Raw genomic sequence first — 19116 nt, 5'->3', positions numbered from 1 at the left:
AAATGCCTTCTGCTGACTTTGTTTCCATTCTCCTATTCTGTCTGATGGTCATCAAAGATTACATAATAGAGACTTTTCAGCAGGGGAATATGGCTGTAGACCATTAGCTATGCAACCTAGTGAGCATCACAGTTCTGTCCATTCCTGAGAGGATGCATACTCAACATTTCCAAATAGCCAGGTCTACTCCCTCACCTAACCTCTGTTTTATACATGCCACTCCTCCTGTGGTAACATAGAACATAGATACATCAACCCCTAGCATTCACTTCATTCATATTCATAAACACAGCTACACACCCACAGGTACTCAAATACATCAACTTTGATACACACCCACATGTACAAACTCAAGTGAATGATTTGATAGAAAAAGAGAGAAGATGAACAGGTAGGTGGTTGGAGAAATCATGCAGTTAAATAACAAGAGTGAACAGATGACTAGAGCAGGTTAATGGTGAAGATGTCAATATTAATCATTTTTCTATTTTCTAACATTTCTAGATAAACTTTAGCTCCACAAGTCTACAAAGTGATACTCTCTATATTCTATATAGTTCAACATTGTAGCGGTAACATAATTTCTAATATTTAACATGATTTACTTAAAATCATGTTAGGCAAACCACAGTGATATAAATGTAGACTATTTAAATAAGGTCATATTTTCTATTCCCTCTATATTTCTGGGTTTTTTTATTTCTTATATGGAAACAATAATACCCTTTGCCCTCTTTTCAAGAATGATATGTGTATTTTCCTGGAAATAATTTTTTATTTAAAAACTCTCAAACTTTTTGAAACTTCATTACATTTTCAATAAATATATAAAATCTTTTGAATCATTCAAAGATATAATTGAGGCCCTGGCCAATTGGCTCAGTGGTAGAGCGTGGGCCCGGCATGTGGAAGTCCTGGGTTTGATTCCTGGTCAGGGCACACAGGAGAAACGCCCATCTGCTTCTCCACCCTTCCCCCTCTCCTTCCTCTCTATCTCTCTCTTCCCCTTCTGCAGCCAAGGCTCCATTGGAGTTAAATTGGCCCAGGCACTGAGGACAGCTCCATGGTCTCTGCCTCAGGCACTAGAATGGCTCCTGCTACAACGGAGCAATACTCCAGATGGGCAGAGCATCACCTCCTGGTGGGCAAGCCAGGTAGATCCCGGTCAAGTGCATGTGGGAATCTGTCTGCCTCCTCACTTCTAACTTTGGAAAAATACAAGAAACCAAAAAAAAAGATACAATTGAAAAACACAAAAGATCATTCATTTTCCTCTCATTTTGAGGGAATGTTTGCACTTGACCTTCATGTACTTTGTTTCATTGTTAAGACGCTTTACCTGGCTGATGAGGTCTAGTTATTTAAGCTCTCTAAGCTGTAGTCTCTTCACTGCAGAATGTGAGTAATAATTATATCCACACTATGGGAAGGATCAACATAAAACAGCACTCAGTAAATGTTAACTAACATGATTGTTGCTACTGTTGTCTTGGTCGTAGCCCAAGAGTGCCTTATGAATAAAAATTTGTAAGGAAGGTAACGTGGAACATTCTTTGTGTGAGTGGTAAAATATACATAACTAGAATGGAATAGATGAATCATGGCTAAAACCTATCTCAAAAGAAATCCATTTATCTTTTTCCCCAAAGTAAATCTCAGGGACCAAAATTAACAGACTCCCAAGGATTAGAAACTTTAGAGTACCAGGCTGATAAATAAAAGTATTGTTGTTGCTTATATAGTGTATTTTATGTTTTCTTATATATTTTTATGTTACCAGATAGAATTTTTTTAAGGAGAAGAAATACACACATTTATAATGCATATTGGTATATCATTTGGAATATATAATGTATATATTTAATGGAAACATTTTTGTGTTTTGATGCCCAGATTCTACGAATCATGGAGTCCATCTGGGAGACTGAATCCTTGGATCTGTGCCTCCTGCCATACGGGTGCATTTCAACTGGTGACAAAATAGGTATGTTGTTACCTCAGGAGATGGATGTTCCACAAAGTTACTCATAAAGGATTGTAATTCCTTCAGTGTGGGCTTTACTAACTGAAAACTTACAATCATAACCCATATAAAAAGGAAGAAAATGCTCCAAGGCTGGTGAAGTGACTGCCAATTCAATATGGATAAGTTGAAGATAAATGCATGATTCTAATCCTGTGGCTGTACATGGAAATGATTTTAGGAGAAATCATTTTTACTTTTTACTTTTTTACTTCCTTTTTACTTTTCAACCTCTACACTGTCTAACTATGTCATTTCACAACTTCTCCCTCACAAACAACATTTAAAAATAGACAGAAATAGCTGTCACTTATTTTAATATCCCAGAATTCATATTATCAAAGCTATTATATTCTCCACTGTTAGGTGCTATTACAAATATTTACCTTTTTATTTTACATTTTTCCCCTATTGATTTGAGAGAAAGAGAGGGGAAGGAAGAAAAAGGGAAAGAGAGAGAAGCATCAACTTGTTTCACTTAGTTGTTTCATTTAATTGTGCACTCATTGGTTGCTCCTCATATGTGCCCTGACCAGGGATCAAACCCGTGACCTCAGCATGCCAGGATGATGCTCTATCCAGTGAACCACCCGTCCAAAGCCACATTTAACATTTTAATTTCAATCAAATGTTTTTATTCAGGTTTCCAAGTTTGATGTTGTGAGAACTGTACAAAACTAAAAGGTATAGGTTACCAAGTAAGGAAGGATATACTCAACCCATAAAAATGCTTTTACTTGTGACCTTTCAAAACCAACCCTCTCCTCTTTTCATTAAGGGATATTGAAAGCCTGTCCCACACAACCTCCATATTCTCCTCCTTTTGTTTCTCTTACCCCTAAAAACATCAGCAGCACAAACCTGGAAAATAGTCTTCTGCCCTCCACTCAACAAAGACATAGCCACTCCCTCCCAGGGTCAAGCACTAAGCCCCAGTTTACATCACACTGTGTGCACCCTCCTGTAGGAATGATCGAGATTGTGAAAGATGCCACAACAATTGCCAAAATTCAGCAAAGCACAGTGGGCAACACAGGCGCGTTTAAAGATGAAGTCCTGAATCACTGGCTCAAAGAAAAATGCCCTATTGAAGAAAAGGTGAGCTCCTGCCCCCCCCCCCTCCTCTGCTCCTCCAAGGCTCCTTGTAGCCTTTTCATGTTCTCAAAGGGCCTCCCCATGTCATGCCTCCTGCTGTGTTGGGTAAAGCCCTTTATCTGTGAGGCCATGGAGAGGTTTGAGGGCCTTCCTGCGGTGACCTAGCATGCCTATGGTGAACTGAAGTGCTCAGTGCAGAACTCCGTGAGCATTTGCTTCTCTTTTGATTATCAAGAACACTTTGCATAAAATTTGGTTCTGTGAGATAATTCGTTAGCACTCCTTATGACAGTCTTATTGTTGTTCAACAGAAAAGTTTCGTTATCATGTATAAACTTCATCTTACCTGGGAAACACCACACACCGTATAAAGTCGTTTCTGCTTTACCACTTCACAGTGATCTAAACAATTAATTGCGGATGCTGAAAATGGCATCTCCACTGTTCCTCTGAAGTGTGGTGCTGAATCCATCACTAGACGCTGCTGCTTCAAGTTCTGCTGCACAGGATTAGCACTTCTCATTTGCATGGTTAGCAGCCTTTGGGAGGCAATATAATTAGTAGCACTTATTAGTCTGTTGTTCATATGGATTGTGACCTCATCACATTTTAAGTGGTCACAAGCAAAACACATATTCACTAATAAGGAAGAAATGATCATGGGTTCTATAGAGTTGTTGGCAAGAGACATATGGAGAGTAAGTGAACCCTTTGATTAAACTGATGTCCCCCTTTGACTCTTATTTTCTCCTCATGCTACTGTGATTTATGGACTCTTCCCCTAAAATGTAAGTGGAGCAATGGGAAAGGAACCAGACATACCTAACTTGCTCTCTGAAAATGGTTCCCAGAATGATGTCCTTTTGATAGTCATTTGTAGTCGATTCATACTGCTTTTGTGGATAAAACATAACTAGTATTCAGATGCATTTTCCTTAGTTCCAGGCAGCAGTGGAGAGATTTGTTTATTCCTGTGCTGGCTACTGTGTGGCAACCTTTGTCCTTGGAATAGGCGACCGGCACAATGACAACATTATGATTACAGAGACAGGTGAGTTTATTTATTGTACAGCAATTTATTTTTAATGTGGTAAAATACACACAGCATAAAATTTACCATTTTAACCAGTTATAAATGTACAGTTTTGTAACATTAAGTACATTCACATTGTTGTGTAACCAATCACCACCATTTATCTCCAAAAGTTTTTCATGTTCCACAACTGAAACTCTGTACCCGTTGCACATTAACACAGCACAGAGGAATTTTTAAATGGAGTACAAGTTTGGTGCACATATTTAAAAGTCATTGTATAGGTACACAGATTCTGTCATCACCCTAGATCGCAAGAATGAGTAATAGGAGATGATGTAGGAAATGAGACTTAAGAAGTGTAAGTCAGAGAGTAGTATGAAGCTAGGATAGGATCCTATCCCAGAAGCTAGTGAAGGTGGGCACAATCGACAGTGTCAGATATTGTAGAAAAGCAACAAAAAGAACTCACAGATATCTATCTTTAAATATGAATGCTTTCTGTTAGATTAGCTATTATCAACAAGACAGGTAACAACAAGTGTTAGAGAGGCTGTGGAGATAAAGGAACCCTCATCCACTGTTGGTGGGAATGTAAAGTAGTACAATCACTATGGAAGAAAGTATGGTGGTTCCTTAAAAAATTAAGAATAGAATTACCATATGACCCAGCAATCCCTCTACTAGGTATCTACCCCCAAAACTCAAAAACATTGGTACGTAAAGACACATGCAGCCCCATGTTCATTACAGCATTGTCCACAGTGGCCAAGACATGGAAACAACCAAAAAACCCTTCAATAGATGATTGGATAAAGAAGGTATGGTACATATATACTATGGAATACTACTTAGCCATAAGAAATGATGACATAGGATCATTTACAACAAAATTGATGGATCTTGATAACATTATACTGAGTGAAATAAGTAAATCAGAAAAAAACTAAGAACTATATGATTCCATACATAAGTGGGACACAAAATTGAGACTCATGGACATGGATACGAGTGTGGTGGGTACGAGGGAGGGGAAGGGAGCAGAAGGAGCGGGTGGGGGAGGGGAGGGGCATAAAGAAATCCAAATAGAAGGTGACGGAGGAGTATTTGACTTTGGGTGATGGATATACAGCATAATCAAATGTCAAAATGATCTGGAGATTTTTTTCTCTGAATCTATGTACTCTAAAATTGTCTAAATAAAATTTAAAAAATATATGTGAATGCTTTGCCTTCCGAACCTACTCCTCTTCACTGATTCACTGTTCACTCTGACAGTGGTCAGTATTGGCTACCATGCCATAAAATTTTTGTCTAAGAAATTTGAACCAATTTAAGAGTAGAGTCTGGAAAAATCATAATTTGGGGTAAACCACTTACTCTCTATGAGAATCAAAAGAGATAATGCATTTATAGACCATACATATGATAGAGAATTATACAAATGAAAAGAGATAATGGTAATTGTGGTGGTGATGGTGACAGTGGCAGAAATTGACCCAAAGGAGATTCAAATGATTGATTTCTATCATGCTGCTCAAAAGTAAAAGGCAAAGGCGCTTTCCCCAGCAGACAGAAACACCGTCTACGTGATTACACAAAGGGCACCAGAGAGTCTTGGGTGTAATGATGACATATTAGCCAGAGGTTTGATTTATATTTCTTAGAATAATTCTGAGATGAGAATTTTAACAATATTTGGCTGACATTTAAAGAACACCAGAAGGACATAGAAACACAGTTGGTTCAAAGAATGTTTTGTGGCTACTACTACCCACACCTGCTAAGACAAAAAATACCACCAGCTGATAAAACAGTGTAAAAATAGCTCTATCACCAAAGATAGTTCATAGTCAGGCAACTTAAAAAAATGTTTCAAAAATAAACAAAACCAGAGTATTGTTACAAACGCTTATGCCAGTTAATGATGTCAGATGTTTTCTTTTTTTAAGGAAATTTATTTCATATTGACTTTGGGCATATTCTTGGCAATTACAAAAGTTTCCTGGGCATTAATAAAGAGAGAGTTCCATTTGTGCTAACCCCAGACTTCCTGTTTGTGATGGGAACTTCTGGAAAGAAGACAAACCTACACTTCCAGAAATTTCAGGTAACTGCCTCCCTGGTGATCGCCCACTGCGAACCCCGGCCAGATGGTGCCTGCGTGCACAGCTGGCCCACCTTTTGCTCTACTTTGAGGCTTCTCTCATCTCTGACCACCCCCTTCGGGCATGGCCACCCATCTCCTCCATTCCTTCCCCAAATGTGAAAGACACTTCTCAATAATCTTCCCACCTTGGACCAAATAGCAGTTTGTGGGCATGGCAATTCTAGAACATCAGGTTAACACTGGGACTGAGGAGGGGGCTTTAGAAAAGAGCACCTGGCAAGCAGGATAGGCTTTGAAATGTATCTATCCAAAACATTGCCTAGGAGATCCCAATTTTACATAGGTTTTCAGCACTCTCAAATGACTGCGGTCTTCTCTTGATTTTTGCTACAGGTGTATATTTATCAACTTACTAACATAGGAATGCTCATTGCACCAGAGTGGTCGTCTCACTTTTGTAAAGGACAGTCCCTTTTCCCATTTGAGATCCTGTCAGCTTGACTACTGGTTCTGCAGAGAGCTCTGATCTGTCCTGCTTGTCCTGCTTCCCTGTCAACAAGCTCCTGGGTGGGTCTGCCCAGCACCCTGGGCGCTGGCGCCTTCTGCCTTCTTTCCCATTTATTCCTGGTCTACAGGCAGTTTTGACTATCAAATATTTTAAATACTTAAGGAGTAAAATTTTTCATGCTTGCAAATTTAATAACTCTGAATGAAAAAACCTCAGAGAAACTATAATTACTACTGTAAATACCAATTTTATAGCCATACAAATAAGAGACCAGCAGAGGTACCACGTGATCAGTTTATATGTACATGGGCCTTTGGTTCCCTTTAAATAGCCCCCTCCCTCAGTGCCTCTTAAATGTGGCTCGATTTGTACTTAGCATTTTAAGAGTAAGTGCTTTCCTGAGTCTCTTCTTGAGTCTCGTGCTCTCCTTGGGAGGTGACATGGGTCTGAAGCTCAGTGGAACAGAAACTAGAAGGTGTTGTTTTGAAACCTGTCTGTTCTCCTGCCTGATTTTCACTTCAGTGATTACAGGACTTACCCTCCCACAGTTCCAGAAGTTTGGTCAGAGAAACTGAGACCTCTGTGGCCAGATGGTCTTAGGATTTTGAGTGTGTTTTTCTGTGTAAACTCAACCGGGTTTCAGACTATTTCCAGGGATTTGACACATTTCAGTCCTGTTTTTCTTTAATGTTAAAATGATATGTTTTGACAACTTCTTAGAAGAGAAAAATGGTTCCACCAAAAAACAAGCAAACACCTGGAAGAATTTTACCATTTAAATGAGGAAAAACACTCAGTTCTCCTCTCCTGGTGGTAGTTCATCTGACTAACTTTGAACAAAGCAGCAGTAAAATGAGACACAAAGAATTTAACCTCCCTCACAGGCTCTCCTTGTTTCTGTGAATGTTCTCTTCCTTTCTGCTAGCAGTTTTCCCCAGGATTACTATCTGTCCTATTGCTGACAACATTCCCATGTCAACCCTAAAATCCTAGGAGGACTTCCCTTTTAGTCTTCTTTGTTGTTTTTATGAGTTTCAAAATACCATTTAATGAAAAAATTTGGGGTATGGAGGTGCCTAAGAGAGGTTGCCTCCCCTCCAGGAAATTTCCACCCAAAGCAAGAGATCTTTGCAGGGAGACTTTGCACAACCTGTCTTCTTGGTCTGCAAGCATTCCTCCAAACTTTGTGGCCAAAGCTTGATTCATAAGCCATTAAAACTAAAGTGACATCTAGGCCATGTGCACCACTAAAAACACACTTTCATAAATGTCATTGTACTTATATAGAGAGAGCTGTGCTTTGAGGTATTGGCATACTATTTAAGTGCCTGTAAATATATGTACTTTGAGCCTCTGACACAGAGCCAGCATAGCATTGTGGTTGGAAGGATGGGCTGACAAACTTGAATTTGAATGCTGGATCTGCTTCTTAATAGCTATATGTATGTGATACAAATTATTGATCCTTTCAGAACCTCACTTTCCTCATCTGTAAAGTGGGAGTACTAGGACCTACATCATGTGATTTTTTTAAGGATTATTTAAAATAAATGTGTAGAATGCTTAACTCAGTGCCTAGAGTATAAAAGAAACTCAAACACATCACAATAGGTTTTCACACTTTGAACACTTTCAAGGTAAGAAGCCCTTTCTGCAATGGCATCTCAGGCAGAAAGCAATATATAAAACATAAAAAACTAGCACTGTTCTAGTTAGAGAGCAAATGAGGGTCCAAGCTCTGACTGCCTGTCTGCTCCTCCTCTCTGAACTTGACCCCCCCTCCTTACTCACAATAGGAAAAGAGCCGAACACACATACATATGTGCGTACAGTCATACAATGCAGAATTCCTAAAGTTTACAGCCTGACAAAGACGAGCAGCACGTTTTTTCATTTAACTCCAACCATTTGACAGTTTTGTTTTATATACTACTAAGCCTTTCAGAAGATTTTGTTTCTTAGTTTTGTGTTCCCTTATTGAGATAGAGTCCTTCAAGGTCAGGAAACACATCTCTAAACTCTCTAAATAGCATCTCAGGATCTTGCATAATGAAGCTGCCAGGGGTTTTTTTGGGTTTTTTTAGGTAAACTGGGAAATGTATATATTTACATTTGAATTAAAGTTGTCCTCATTTCCAATTAATCACTAATTTTGAATTGACAGTTAATCAATGCATGTAGCACATCTGAATAACCTGTTAGGAAGGGTGGAAACTGTTGACCCACTTTTTATTAAAGTATAAGGTGAACTTTCTCCACAAAGTCTTAAAGACATACCTAGCAAGTGGCCATAGGATGAGAGTCCCAGGAACTGAAAGAGAAAGGTGCCCCTTGATGTCACCTCTCTCCTCTTCCCAAGGTAGCTGGTTTAGCCGAGGACCATATTCATAAATTATTTCTAGAACTGTGGAAAGTTCAGGAACAAACTGTAATCAGACAAAAGGACACAAAACCAAGGCCTGCTGTTTGAACCCCAAACTGTGTGTTAGTCTTTGGAGCAGCGCCCTATGCACCGGATGCTAAGCGGATGTACTTCAGTGATGACGATCTGATAAAAAGAATTCTCCTTAGAAAAAGTATCCCTTACTGAAGAGATTAAAAAAAGACAATAATGTTTTGCTCACTTGCAATTTATTGTATTTTAGAATCATTTTGTTTTAAATTTCACTGAATAGTTATAGAACACATATTTCACACAAATACCGTACATTTATATTGTTGGCAAATAAAATTTGCCTACCTGTTTATTTTTGTATAAGAAATGGGTTTTTTCTTTTTTTTTTTTTTTTTTTTTTTTTTTATATAGTTTTATTTTTTTAATGGGGTGACATCAATAAATCAGGATACATATATTCAAAGATAACAAGTCCAGGTTATCTTGTCGTTCAATTATGTTGCATACCCACCACCCAAAGTCAGATTGTCCTCTGTCACCTTCTATCTTGTTTTCTTTGTGCCCCTCCCCACCCCCTATCCCTCTCCCATTCCCCCCTCCCCCCCCGTAACCACCACACTCTTATAAATGTCTCTTAGTTTCACTATTATGTCCCACCTACGTATGGAATAATACAGTTCCTGGTTTTTTCTGATTTACTTATTTCGCTTCGTATCATGTTATCAAGATCCCACCATTTTGCTGTAAATGTTCCGATGTCATCATTTCTTATGGCTGAGTAGTATTCCATAGTGTATATGTGCCACATCTTCTTTATCCAGTCATCTATTGATGGGCTTTTTGGTTGTTTCCATGTCCTGGCCACTGTGAACAATGCTGCAATAAACATGGGGCTGCATGTGTCTTTACGTATCAATGTTTCTGAGTTTTTGGGATATATACCCAGTAGAGGGATTGCTGGGTCATAAGGTAGTTCTATTTTCAGTTTTTTGAGGAACCACCATACTTTCTTCCATAATGGTTGTACTACTTTACATTCCCACCAACAGTGTATGAGGGTTCCTTTTTCTCCACAGCCTCTCCAACATTTGCTGTTACCTGACTTGCTAATAACAGCTAATCGAACAGGTGTGAGGTGGTATCTCATTGCCGTTTTGATTTGCATTTCTCTAATAGCTAAAGAAGATGAGCATCTTTTCATATATCTGTTGGCCATTTGTATTTCTTCCTGGGAGAAGTGTCTATTCATATCCTCTTCCCATTTTTTTATTGGATTGTTTGTTTGTTTGTTGTTGAGTTTTATGAGTTCTTTGTATATTTTGGATATTAGGCCCTTATCTGAGCTGTCGTTTGAAAAAATCATTTCCCATTTAGTTGGCTTTCTGTTTATTTTGTTATCAGTTTCTCTTGCTGAGCAAAAACTTCTTAGTCTGATGTAGTCCCATTCATTAATTTTTGCCTTCACTTCTCTTGCCATTGGAGTCAAATTCATAAAATGCTCTTTAAAACCCAGGTCCCTGAGTTGAGTACCTATGTCTTCTTCTATGTACTTAATTGTTTCAGGTCTTATGTTTAGATCTTTGATCCATTTTGAGTTAATTTTTGTACAGGGGGAGAGACTGTAGTCCAGTTTCATTCTTTTGCATGTGGCTTTCCAGTTTTCCCAGCACCATTTATTGAAGAGGCTTTCTTTTCTCCATTGTGTGTTGTTGGCCCCTTTATCAAAAATTATTTGACTATATATATGTGGTTTTATTTCTGGACTTTCTATTCTGTTCCATTGGTCTGAGTGTCTATTTTTCTGCCAATACCATGCTGTTTTGATTGTCGTGGCCCTATAATAGAGTTTGAAGTCAGGTATTGAAATGCCCCCAGCTTCATTCTTTTTCTTTAGGATTGCTTTGGCTATTCGGGGTTTTTTATAGTTCCATATAAATCTGATGATTTTTTGCTCTATTTCTTTAAAAAATGTCATTGGAAGTTTGATGGGAATTGCATTAAATTTGTATATTGCTTTGGGTAATATAGCCATCTGGATTATATTTATTCTTCCTAGCCAAGAACAAGGTATATTCTTCCATCTCATTATATCTTTTTCGATTTCCCTTAACAATGGTTTATAGTTTTCATTATATAAGTCCTTTACATTCTTTGTTATGTTTATTCCTAAGTATTTTATTTTTTTTGTTGCAATCGTGAAGGGGATTGTTCTTTTGAGTTCCTTCTCAGTTGTTTCATTGTTGGCATATAGAAAGGCTATTGACTTCTGTATGTTAATTTTGTATCCTGCGACCTTACTGTATTGGCTTATTGTTTCTAGTAGTCTTTTTGTGGATTCTTTGGGGTTTTCGATGTATAGTATCATATCATCTGCAAAAAGTGATACCTTTACTTCTTCTTTTCCGATATGGATGCCTTTTATTTCTTTGTCTTGTCTGATTGCTCTGGCTAGAACCTCTAGTACCACATTAAATAACAGTGGAGAGAGTGGACAACCCTGTCTTGTTCCTGATTTAAGGGGGAAAGCCTTCAGTTTAGTGCCATTTAATATGATGTTAGCTGATGGTTTATCATATATGGCCTTTATCATGTTAAGATATTTTCCTTCTATACCCATTTTGTTGAGAGTCTTAAACATAAAATTGTGTTGTATTTTATCGAAAGCCTTTTCTGCGTCTATTGATAAGATCATGTGGTTTTTGTTCTTTGTTTTGTTGATATGGTGTATTACATTAACCGTTTTACGTATGTTGAACCATCCTTGAGATTCTGGGATGAATCCCACTTGATCATGATGTATTATTTTTTTAATATGTTGTTGTATTCGATTTGCTAGTATTTTGTTTAGTATTTTAGCATCTGTATTCATTAGAGATATTGGTCTGTAGTTTTCTTTTTTTGTGCCATCCTTGCCTGGTTTTGGTATGAGGGTTATGTTGGCTTCGTAAAATGTGTTTGGAAGTATTGCTTCTTCTTCAATTTTTTGGAAGACTTTGAGTAGAATAGGAACCAAGTCTTTTTTGAATGTTTGATAAAATTCGCTGGTATAGCCGTCAGGGCCTGGACTTTTATTTTTGGGGAGGTTTTTAATGGTTTTTTCTATTTCTTCTCTACTGATAGGTCTGTTTAGGCTTTCTGCTTCTTCTTGACTCAGTCTAGGAAGGTTGTATTTTTCTAGGAATTTATCCATTTCTTCTAGGTTGTTGAATTTAGTAGCATAAAGTTTTTCATAGTATTCTACAATAATTCTTTGTATATCTACAGTGTCCGTGGTGATTTCTCCTCTTTCATTTTGGATTTTGTTTATATGAGTTCTTTCTCTTTTTTCCTTGGTAAGTCTTGCCAAGGGTTTGTCAATTTTGTTGATCTTTTCAAAGAACCAGCTCCTTGTTCTATTAATTTTTTCTATAGTTTTTCTGTTCTCTAATTCATTTATTTCTGCTCTGATTTTTATTATCTCCTTTCTTCGGCTGGTTTTGGGTTGTCTTTGTTCTTCTTTTTCTAGTTCCTTAAGGTGGGAAGTTAAGTGGTTCACTTGGGCTCTCTCTTGTTTGTTCATATATGCCTGAAGTGATATGAACTTCCCTCTTATCACTGCTTTTGCTGCATCCCATAGATTCTGATATGTCGTATTGTCATTTTCATTAGTCTGTATATATCTTTTGATCTCTGCACTTATTTCTTCTTTGACCCATTCATTTTTTAAAAGTATGTTGTTTAGTTTCCACATTTTTGTGGGATTTTTTTCCTCTTTTTTGCAGTTGAATTCTAGTTTCAAGGCTTTATGATCAGAAAATATGCTTGGTACAACTTCAATTTTTCTGAATTTGCTGATGTTGTTTTTGTGGCCCAACATATGGTCAATTCTTGAGAATGATCCATGTACACTGGAGAAAAATGTATACTCAGTCACTTTGGGATGAAATGTCCTGTAGATGTCTATCATATCCAGGTGCTCTAGTGTTTTGTTTAAGGCCACTATGTCTTTGTTGATTCTCTGTTTGGATGACCGATCTAGAGCCATCAGCGGTGTATTGAGGTCTCCAAGTATGATTGTGTTTTTGTCAGTTTTTGTTTTAAGATCAATAAGTAGCTGTCTTATATATTTTGGTGCTCCTTGGTTTGGTGCATATATATTAAGAATTGTTATGTCTTCTTGATTCAGTGTCCCCTTAGCCATTATGAAATGGCCATTTTTGTCTCTGAGTACTTTTCCTGTCTTGTAGTCAGCATTATCCGATATGAGTATTGCTACACCTGCTTTTTTTTGGATGTTATTTGCTTGGAGTATTGTTTTCCAGCCTTTCACTTTGAATTTGTTTTTATCCTTGTTACTTAGATGAGTTTCCTGTAGGCAGCATACAGTTGGATTTTCTTTTTTAATCCATTCTGCTACTCTGTGCCTTTTTATTGGTGAGTTTAATCCGTTTACATTTAGTGTAATTATTGATACTTGTGGGTTCCCTATTGCCATTTTATATCTTGCTTTCTGTTAGTTTTGTGTCTTGTTTGATCCTTCTCTTTTGTTTTTCTATCTTTTGTTTTTATTTGGTTGTATTCCATACATCTTTCCACTGTTGCTATCTTTTTTATCTCATGTGCTTCTGTGGTGGTTTTTTCAATGGTGGTTACCTTTGAATAATGAAAAGGGTCCCTACCCTGTTCATTGTAGCGAACTATTTTGTGAGTACTTTTGCACTCCATCGTCCTTTGCTACTGTTAATCTCCATCTTCTCCCCCTCTTTCTTTTTGTTGTTGTCACAGTTTAAATTTGGTTTTATTGTGTTCTTCTTGGAGCTTTTACTTGTGGCTCTGTTTTTTTTTGTTCTTTGTATCTGATTGGAGAACCCCCTTTAGTAATTCCTGGAGTGGGGGTTTTCTGATGATAAATTCCCTCATCTTTTCTGTATCTGTGAATGTTTTTATTTCTCCTTCATATTTGAAGGATAGCTTTGATGGGTATAGTATTCGTGGCTGAAAGTTCCTCTCTTTCAGGACTTTAAATATTGGGGTCCACTCTCTTCTAGCTTGTAGAGTTTCTGCTGAGAAATCTGATGATAATCTAATGGGCCTTCCTTTATATGTTGTATTCTTCTTTTCCCTGGCTGCCTTGAGAATTTTTTCTTTGCTGTTGGTTTGTGTCAATTTCATTATGATATGCCTTGGAGTAGGTTTGTTGGGGTTAAGAAAACTTGGAGTTCTGTTTGCTTCTTGAACTTGAGGCTTTAGTTCTTTCCACAGGCTTGGGAAGTTCTCATCTATTATTTGTTTGAGTATGTTCTCCATTCCATTTTCTCTCTCTTCTCCCTCTGATATACCTATTATTCTTATGTTATTCTTTTTGATGGAGTCAGATAATTCTTGTAGGGCTATCTCATTTTTTTTAATTTTTGAGTCTCTTTCTTCTTCTCTCTGTTGTGCCTCAAGTTGCTTGTCTTCTATTTCACTAATCCTCTCTTCTATCTGACCTGTTCTATTAGCTAAGCTTGTTACTTTGTTTTTCAGCTCGTGAATTGAGTTTTTCATCTCTGTTTGATTTGTTTTTATAGTTTCAATTTCCTTGGACATATATTCTTTGTGTTCATTGAGTTGTTTTCTGAGCTCCCTAAATTGCCTTTCTGTGTTTTCTTGTATATCTCGGAGGATTTTTAGGATTTCTATCTTGAATTCTCTGTCATTTAGCTCCAAGGTTTCCAATATATTAAATTTTTTCTCCATAGATTTTTCCTCATCTAGCTGTGTTACCTCTCTTTCTTTTGTATCCATGATATTCGATTTTCTCTTCCTTAATGGCATCTGAAGGTGGTTTTGTTGATAGTATTAATGAGATTTAATAAAGAATAAAAAGTTTAAAAAAATAATAAAAAAAAATCGAAAAAAGTTTTTTTTTAAAAAAATTAATAATGTAATAAAGAAAAATAAAATAAAATAAAAATTTAAAAAAAAAAAAAGGAAATTATTCCCCCCCCTCCTTTTTTCCTCTCCTCTCCTCTCCCCTCTTTCTTGATAAAATCTTGTGGTGGACTGTGAATTATAACAAACAATGCCTGTGATGGAGGGCCTGAATTGGGGAAAAGTAATAAAGGGGCAAAAAAAAAAAAAAAAAAAAAAAGAGCGTATGGACCCACAAAAAGCAAATAAGGAAAAAATTTGGGTCAAGAATAAAATGATTTGCTTTTAGGTGTTGGTTGTCTAAGAGTTATGATGAGAGGATTAAGAGGAAAACGGAAAAACGGGGGGACAAATTAAAAAATTACTATTGTATTTAGTGGAACAAGAACTAGATAATATGGAGAGCCAGGGATGGGAGCACTGCTAGTGAGTTAAAAAGGTGAAGTAAAAACCCCCCAGAATGCCACAAACATAAGTTTGAGTCCCAGATAAGATAATTTGTTTGTTATTGAGGTTTGAGTGAGAGGAGATATAAAGGAGAAAGGAAGAAACTAATATAGAGGGAGAAAAGAAAGAGAGAGAGAGAAAAAAAAGAGGGAACCACTAAAAGAAGAAAAAAGAAAGGAGGGAGAGAGAGAGAGTTAAGGGTTTTGGAGTGCAACCCTCATAGAGAGAAAGGAAGAGAAGAGAAAAGATAATGGGAGATGTAACACTTATGGGTAGTGTAGTTTAAGGAGAGGAGAGAGTAAGACCGGTAGAGAGTTAATCGGCCAAATTGGAGGAGGAAAAAAAAAGTATCAAGAATGAAGATAAGAGAAACAAACGAACAAATATAATAAAATGGGATAGGTTATAAAGTCTGCAGATTATTCTTGATTTTGAGAGGTTATCTTCTTGCTTTTTCTTTTCTCTCCCTCTTCCTGGTCGGTGACTCTGTACCCCGGGTTTTGCCCCTTTGCCACGCTCAGGTGGAGGTTTGCAGTTGATAAGTCTCTATGGCAATGTCATGTATTGTGCTTTAGTCTCGTTGGCAGTCTAGGCTATTAGCATTTATAGGCTCCGACAGTGAGAGAGTCCGTGTTCCTAGAGCCTTTCTCCTAGTCTTTCCTTCCTCAATTAGCAGCCTGATAATCCAGCTATGGGGTTGCTGCTGCCTCTGCCTGGATAGTAAGAGGCTCAAAGAGCTGGCAACTCCCCACTCTATTTCCACTCAGCACAGGGCTCTGGGTAAGGCTCAGTCAGTCAGAGCTGCTAGCATAATCAGGTGGGCTTTCCGGCCATTCAAAGACCTCTGGCTCTGCCACTCTGTCCGGTAACACAAGCGGGTGCCCACTTCCGGGGCGCTTGGAGGAAACTCTCACTCACTGGCTGCGCGCGCAGACCAGGATATCCGGCCAGCAGTCTCACGCTCTGAGTGAAACCCCCAACCGCAGGGAAAAGTTGCAGCGTTGGAATTGAGTCTCGCTCCGTCCCCGTGCGCGGCTTTTGCAAGGCGCTGGGGCGGCCCGAGATTCCGCTTTGGCCCACACAAAGGCCCCTGACTCTGCCCCTCTGTGCGATAACACGGGTGCGCACTGCCGAGGCACTCAGAGGAATCGCTCACTCCTTATCTGCGCGCGCAAACCAGGATATGAGGCCGGCCGCTTTCCCTCTGAGTGAAATACCCTCCGGCACAGAAAATCTCCACCGTTGGAATTAGTTCTCACTCCCTCCCGTGTGTGGCTTTCCCAGGGCGCTGGGGCTGCCCAGAGACTCTGCCCTCGGCCCACAGAAAGGCCTCTGACCCTGCCTCTCCGTGGGGCAACACGGGCACTGACTCCCGGGGCCTAGGAAGAAATCTCTCGCCCACTAACTGCGCACCAACCAGGAGACCGGGTAAAATGGCCGCGCCGCTTGTCTTTCTTTGTTTGGGTTTGGCGCGAGTGTTAGCTTGTATTGCCCGGGTTGCCACAGGATCAGATTTTCCTCGGCTTGGATCTCCGTGCCACAGCCTGGTTCGGCCGTTTGTATTCACTCCCTTTGCCCGCCTCAGTTTCTATATTCACAGTTACCAGAGAAAGCCGCCCTGTTTAGGTTAGTGAGGAAGGCGGAGCATTTCTTACTCCCTAATTCCTTCGGGGTTTGGTTATATATTTAGCCAATTTTTCACTCAATCATACCTTTGGGTGTATTGCGAAGCATCTGGAAGCTCCAAGTATAGGTTTTTCTGTTTCTGGTTGAAGATCTTGTTGAGTTTTGGGGGAGATTTATCGGTATTGCTTCCTACCCCGCCATTACTCTGACGTCATCTAGAAATGGGTTTTTTCTAAGTTAAAAGTCATAATTCCTTCTTTAAAGAAACAAAAACCCCTGGGCTTGCCTGGTCAAGGCACATATGGGAGTTGATGCTTCCAGCTCCTCCCCCGTCTCTCTTCTCTCTCTCTCTCCCTCTCTCTCTTCCTCTCTCTCTCCTCTCTAAAATGAATAAATAAAATAAAAAATAAAAATTTAAAAAAAGAAACAAAAACCAGCAAAATACTTAAAATATCATGAGATATTTAAAAGAAATTATACCACCTTCCAAAAAATAACATTTGAGTGTTTTATCTCATTCTATTAAGTATTTGGTGTTTTAGAAGATTGTAAATTAAAACTTGGTTAAAAGTTGAATTTAAGAAATGGATACAATGTCACTACCTTACTTTAAACCAGAGGTCCCCAAACTTTTTACACAGGGGGCCAGTTCACTGTCCCTCAGACCGTTGGAGGGCCGGACTATAAAAAAAAACTATGAACAAATTCCTATGCACACTGCACATATCTTATTTTAAAGTAAAAAAACAAAATGGGAACAAATACAATATTTAAAATAAAGAACAAGTAAATTTAAATCAACAAACTGACCAATATTTCAATGGGAACTATGCTCCTCTCACTGACCACCAATGAAAGAGGTGCCCTTCCAGAAGTGCGGCGGGGGCCAGATAAATGGCCTCAGGGGGCCGCATGTGGCCCGCGGGCCATAGTTTGGGGACCCCTCCTTTAAACTGTTCCATGACTTCTCATCTCACTTGGAATAAAATCTAAGTATCTAAGCTTGCCCTACAGGGCCCTGGGCCATGGAGCTCTGTCCCCCTCCAACCCTGCCCCATGGCACCGTCCTCACAGTCACCCAGGTCACGGTGGCCTTTCCCCACCTCGCCGCTCCCCTGCTGCCCCCACACACACAGGCTTCTCTCTGGAATGCCCTCACTGTTCTTTAGGGCTCAGCTTCCAGATTAGGTCCCTCGTGTTCTCCTTCGCCACAGCCCCCACAGGCTGCCTTTGCAGCGTCTGCACGGCATATAATTCTTTGTACTGGTCTGCTCTTTGCCACCCGTCCCAGAGTGAGCTCTGTGCCATGGGTCACCTCTCACCTGCGTCCCTCACGGGGGCCAAGACATTAAGCACTGGGAGATTGTTTGAGGAGTGAAGGCGTGAATGGCAGAGGGGTGATTCCTGTGTCAGTCGGAGGGGGGTGAGACTAGACAGACTCCTGGTTTTCTCCCTTCCTCACGGTACACTGTAGTCCACGACTTCATGAAGTAGTGACTCATGCACAGCTTGACAAACTACCGTCACATGGATGTCCATAAGCCCTCAAGGTGCAGGTTAAATATCTGTTCGTCAGAAGTAAACCTAATTATGTAATGTGACATTAAATAATACAAGTATTGTTGTGATACACATTCACGTTTTTGTGAAGATTTTCTTACATAAACATTACATCTTTTTTCCCAGTTAGAGCAGTAGCCTATGCCAGGAGAACGAGACCTGTGGTATACACCTGTGGTGTACATTCAGTACAGGGCAGTCATCAAAGAGCATAAACACCTGGCCTTGTATAAAAAAAGCATTCTGCAGATGTTCTTCTCACATAATAGGCATAAGCAAGTGTGTCAAAGTGAAGAGGCGGGGAGCATCCTCACATGCACGGCTTGCAAAGCAGGTGGTCTGATGAACAGATGGAAAAGGCACCTTCCCCTAGATGTCACTCTTAAGCGTTTACAGGAGAGAAGTCTGGGACCCATTTATTGTGTAT

General features: G+C 39.1%; 1 protein-coding gene across 5 annotated transcripts in view; it reads left to right on the top strand.

Annotated features, from left to right (window-relative positions):
• Positions 1 to 19116, top strand: part of PIK3CG (phosphatidylinositol-4,5-bisphosphate 3-kinase catalytic subunit gamma) — a 124410-nt gene that overhangs the window by 14693 nt on the left and 90601 nt on the right. For all 5 annotated transcript variants that reach the window (XR_010746217.1, XM_066342883.1, XM_066342884.1 and 2 more), the window contains 4 exons: positions 1894 to 1984; positions 2991 to 3121; positions 4058 to 4169; positions 6104 to 6261. Coding sequence is in view for 4 of the 5 variants with exons in the window: in XM_066342883.1 (XP_066198980.1) it covers positions 1894 to 1984; positions 2991 to 3121; positions 4058 to 4169; positions 6104 to 6261 (492 nt within the window). In the remaining variant the exon portion in view is untranslated. The remainder of the gene's footprint in view (positions 1 to 1893; positions 1985 to 2990; positions 3122 to 4057; positions 4170 to 6103; positions 6262 to 19116) is intronic.

The sequence above is a fragment of the Saccopteryx leptura genome, chromosome 6, assembly GCF_036850995.1.
Source record: "Saccopteryx leptura isolate mSacLep1 chromosome 6, mSacLep1_pri_phased_curated, whole genome shotgun sequence".
NCBI lineage: Eukaryota > Metazoa > Chordata > Mammalia > Chiroptera > Emballonuridae > Saccopteryx > Saccopteryx leptura.
The sequence above is the reverse complement of the archived record's forward strand: the minus strand, read 5'-3'. Positions and strand labels throughout refer to the sequence as shown.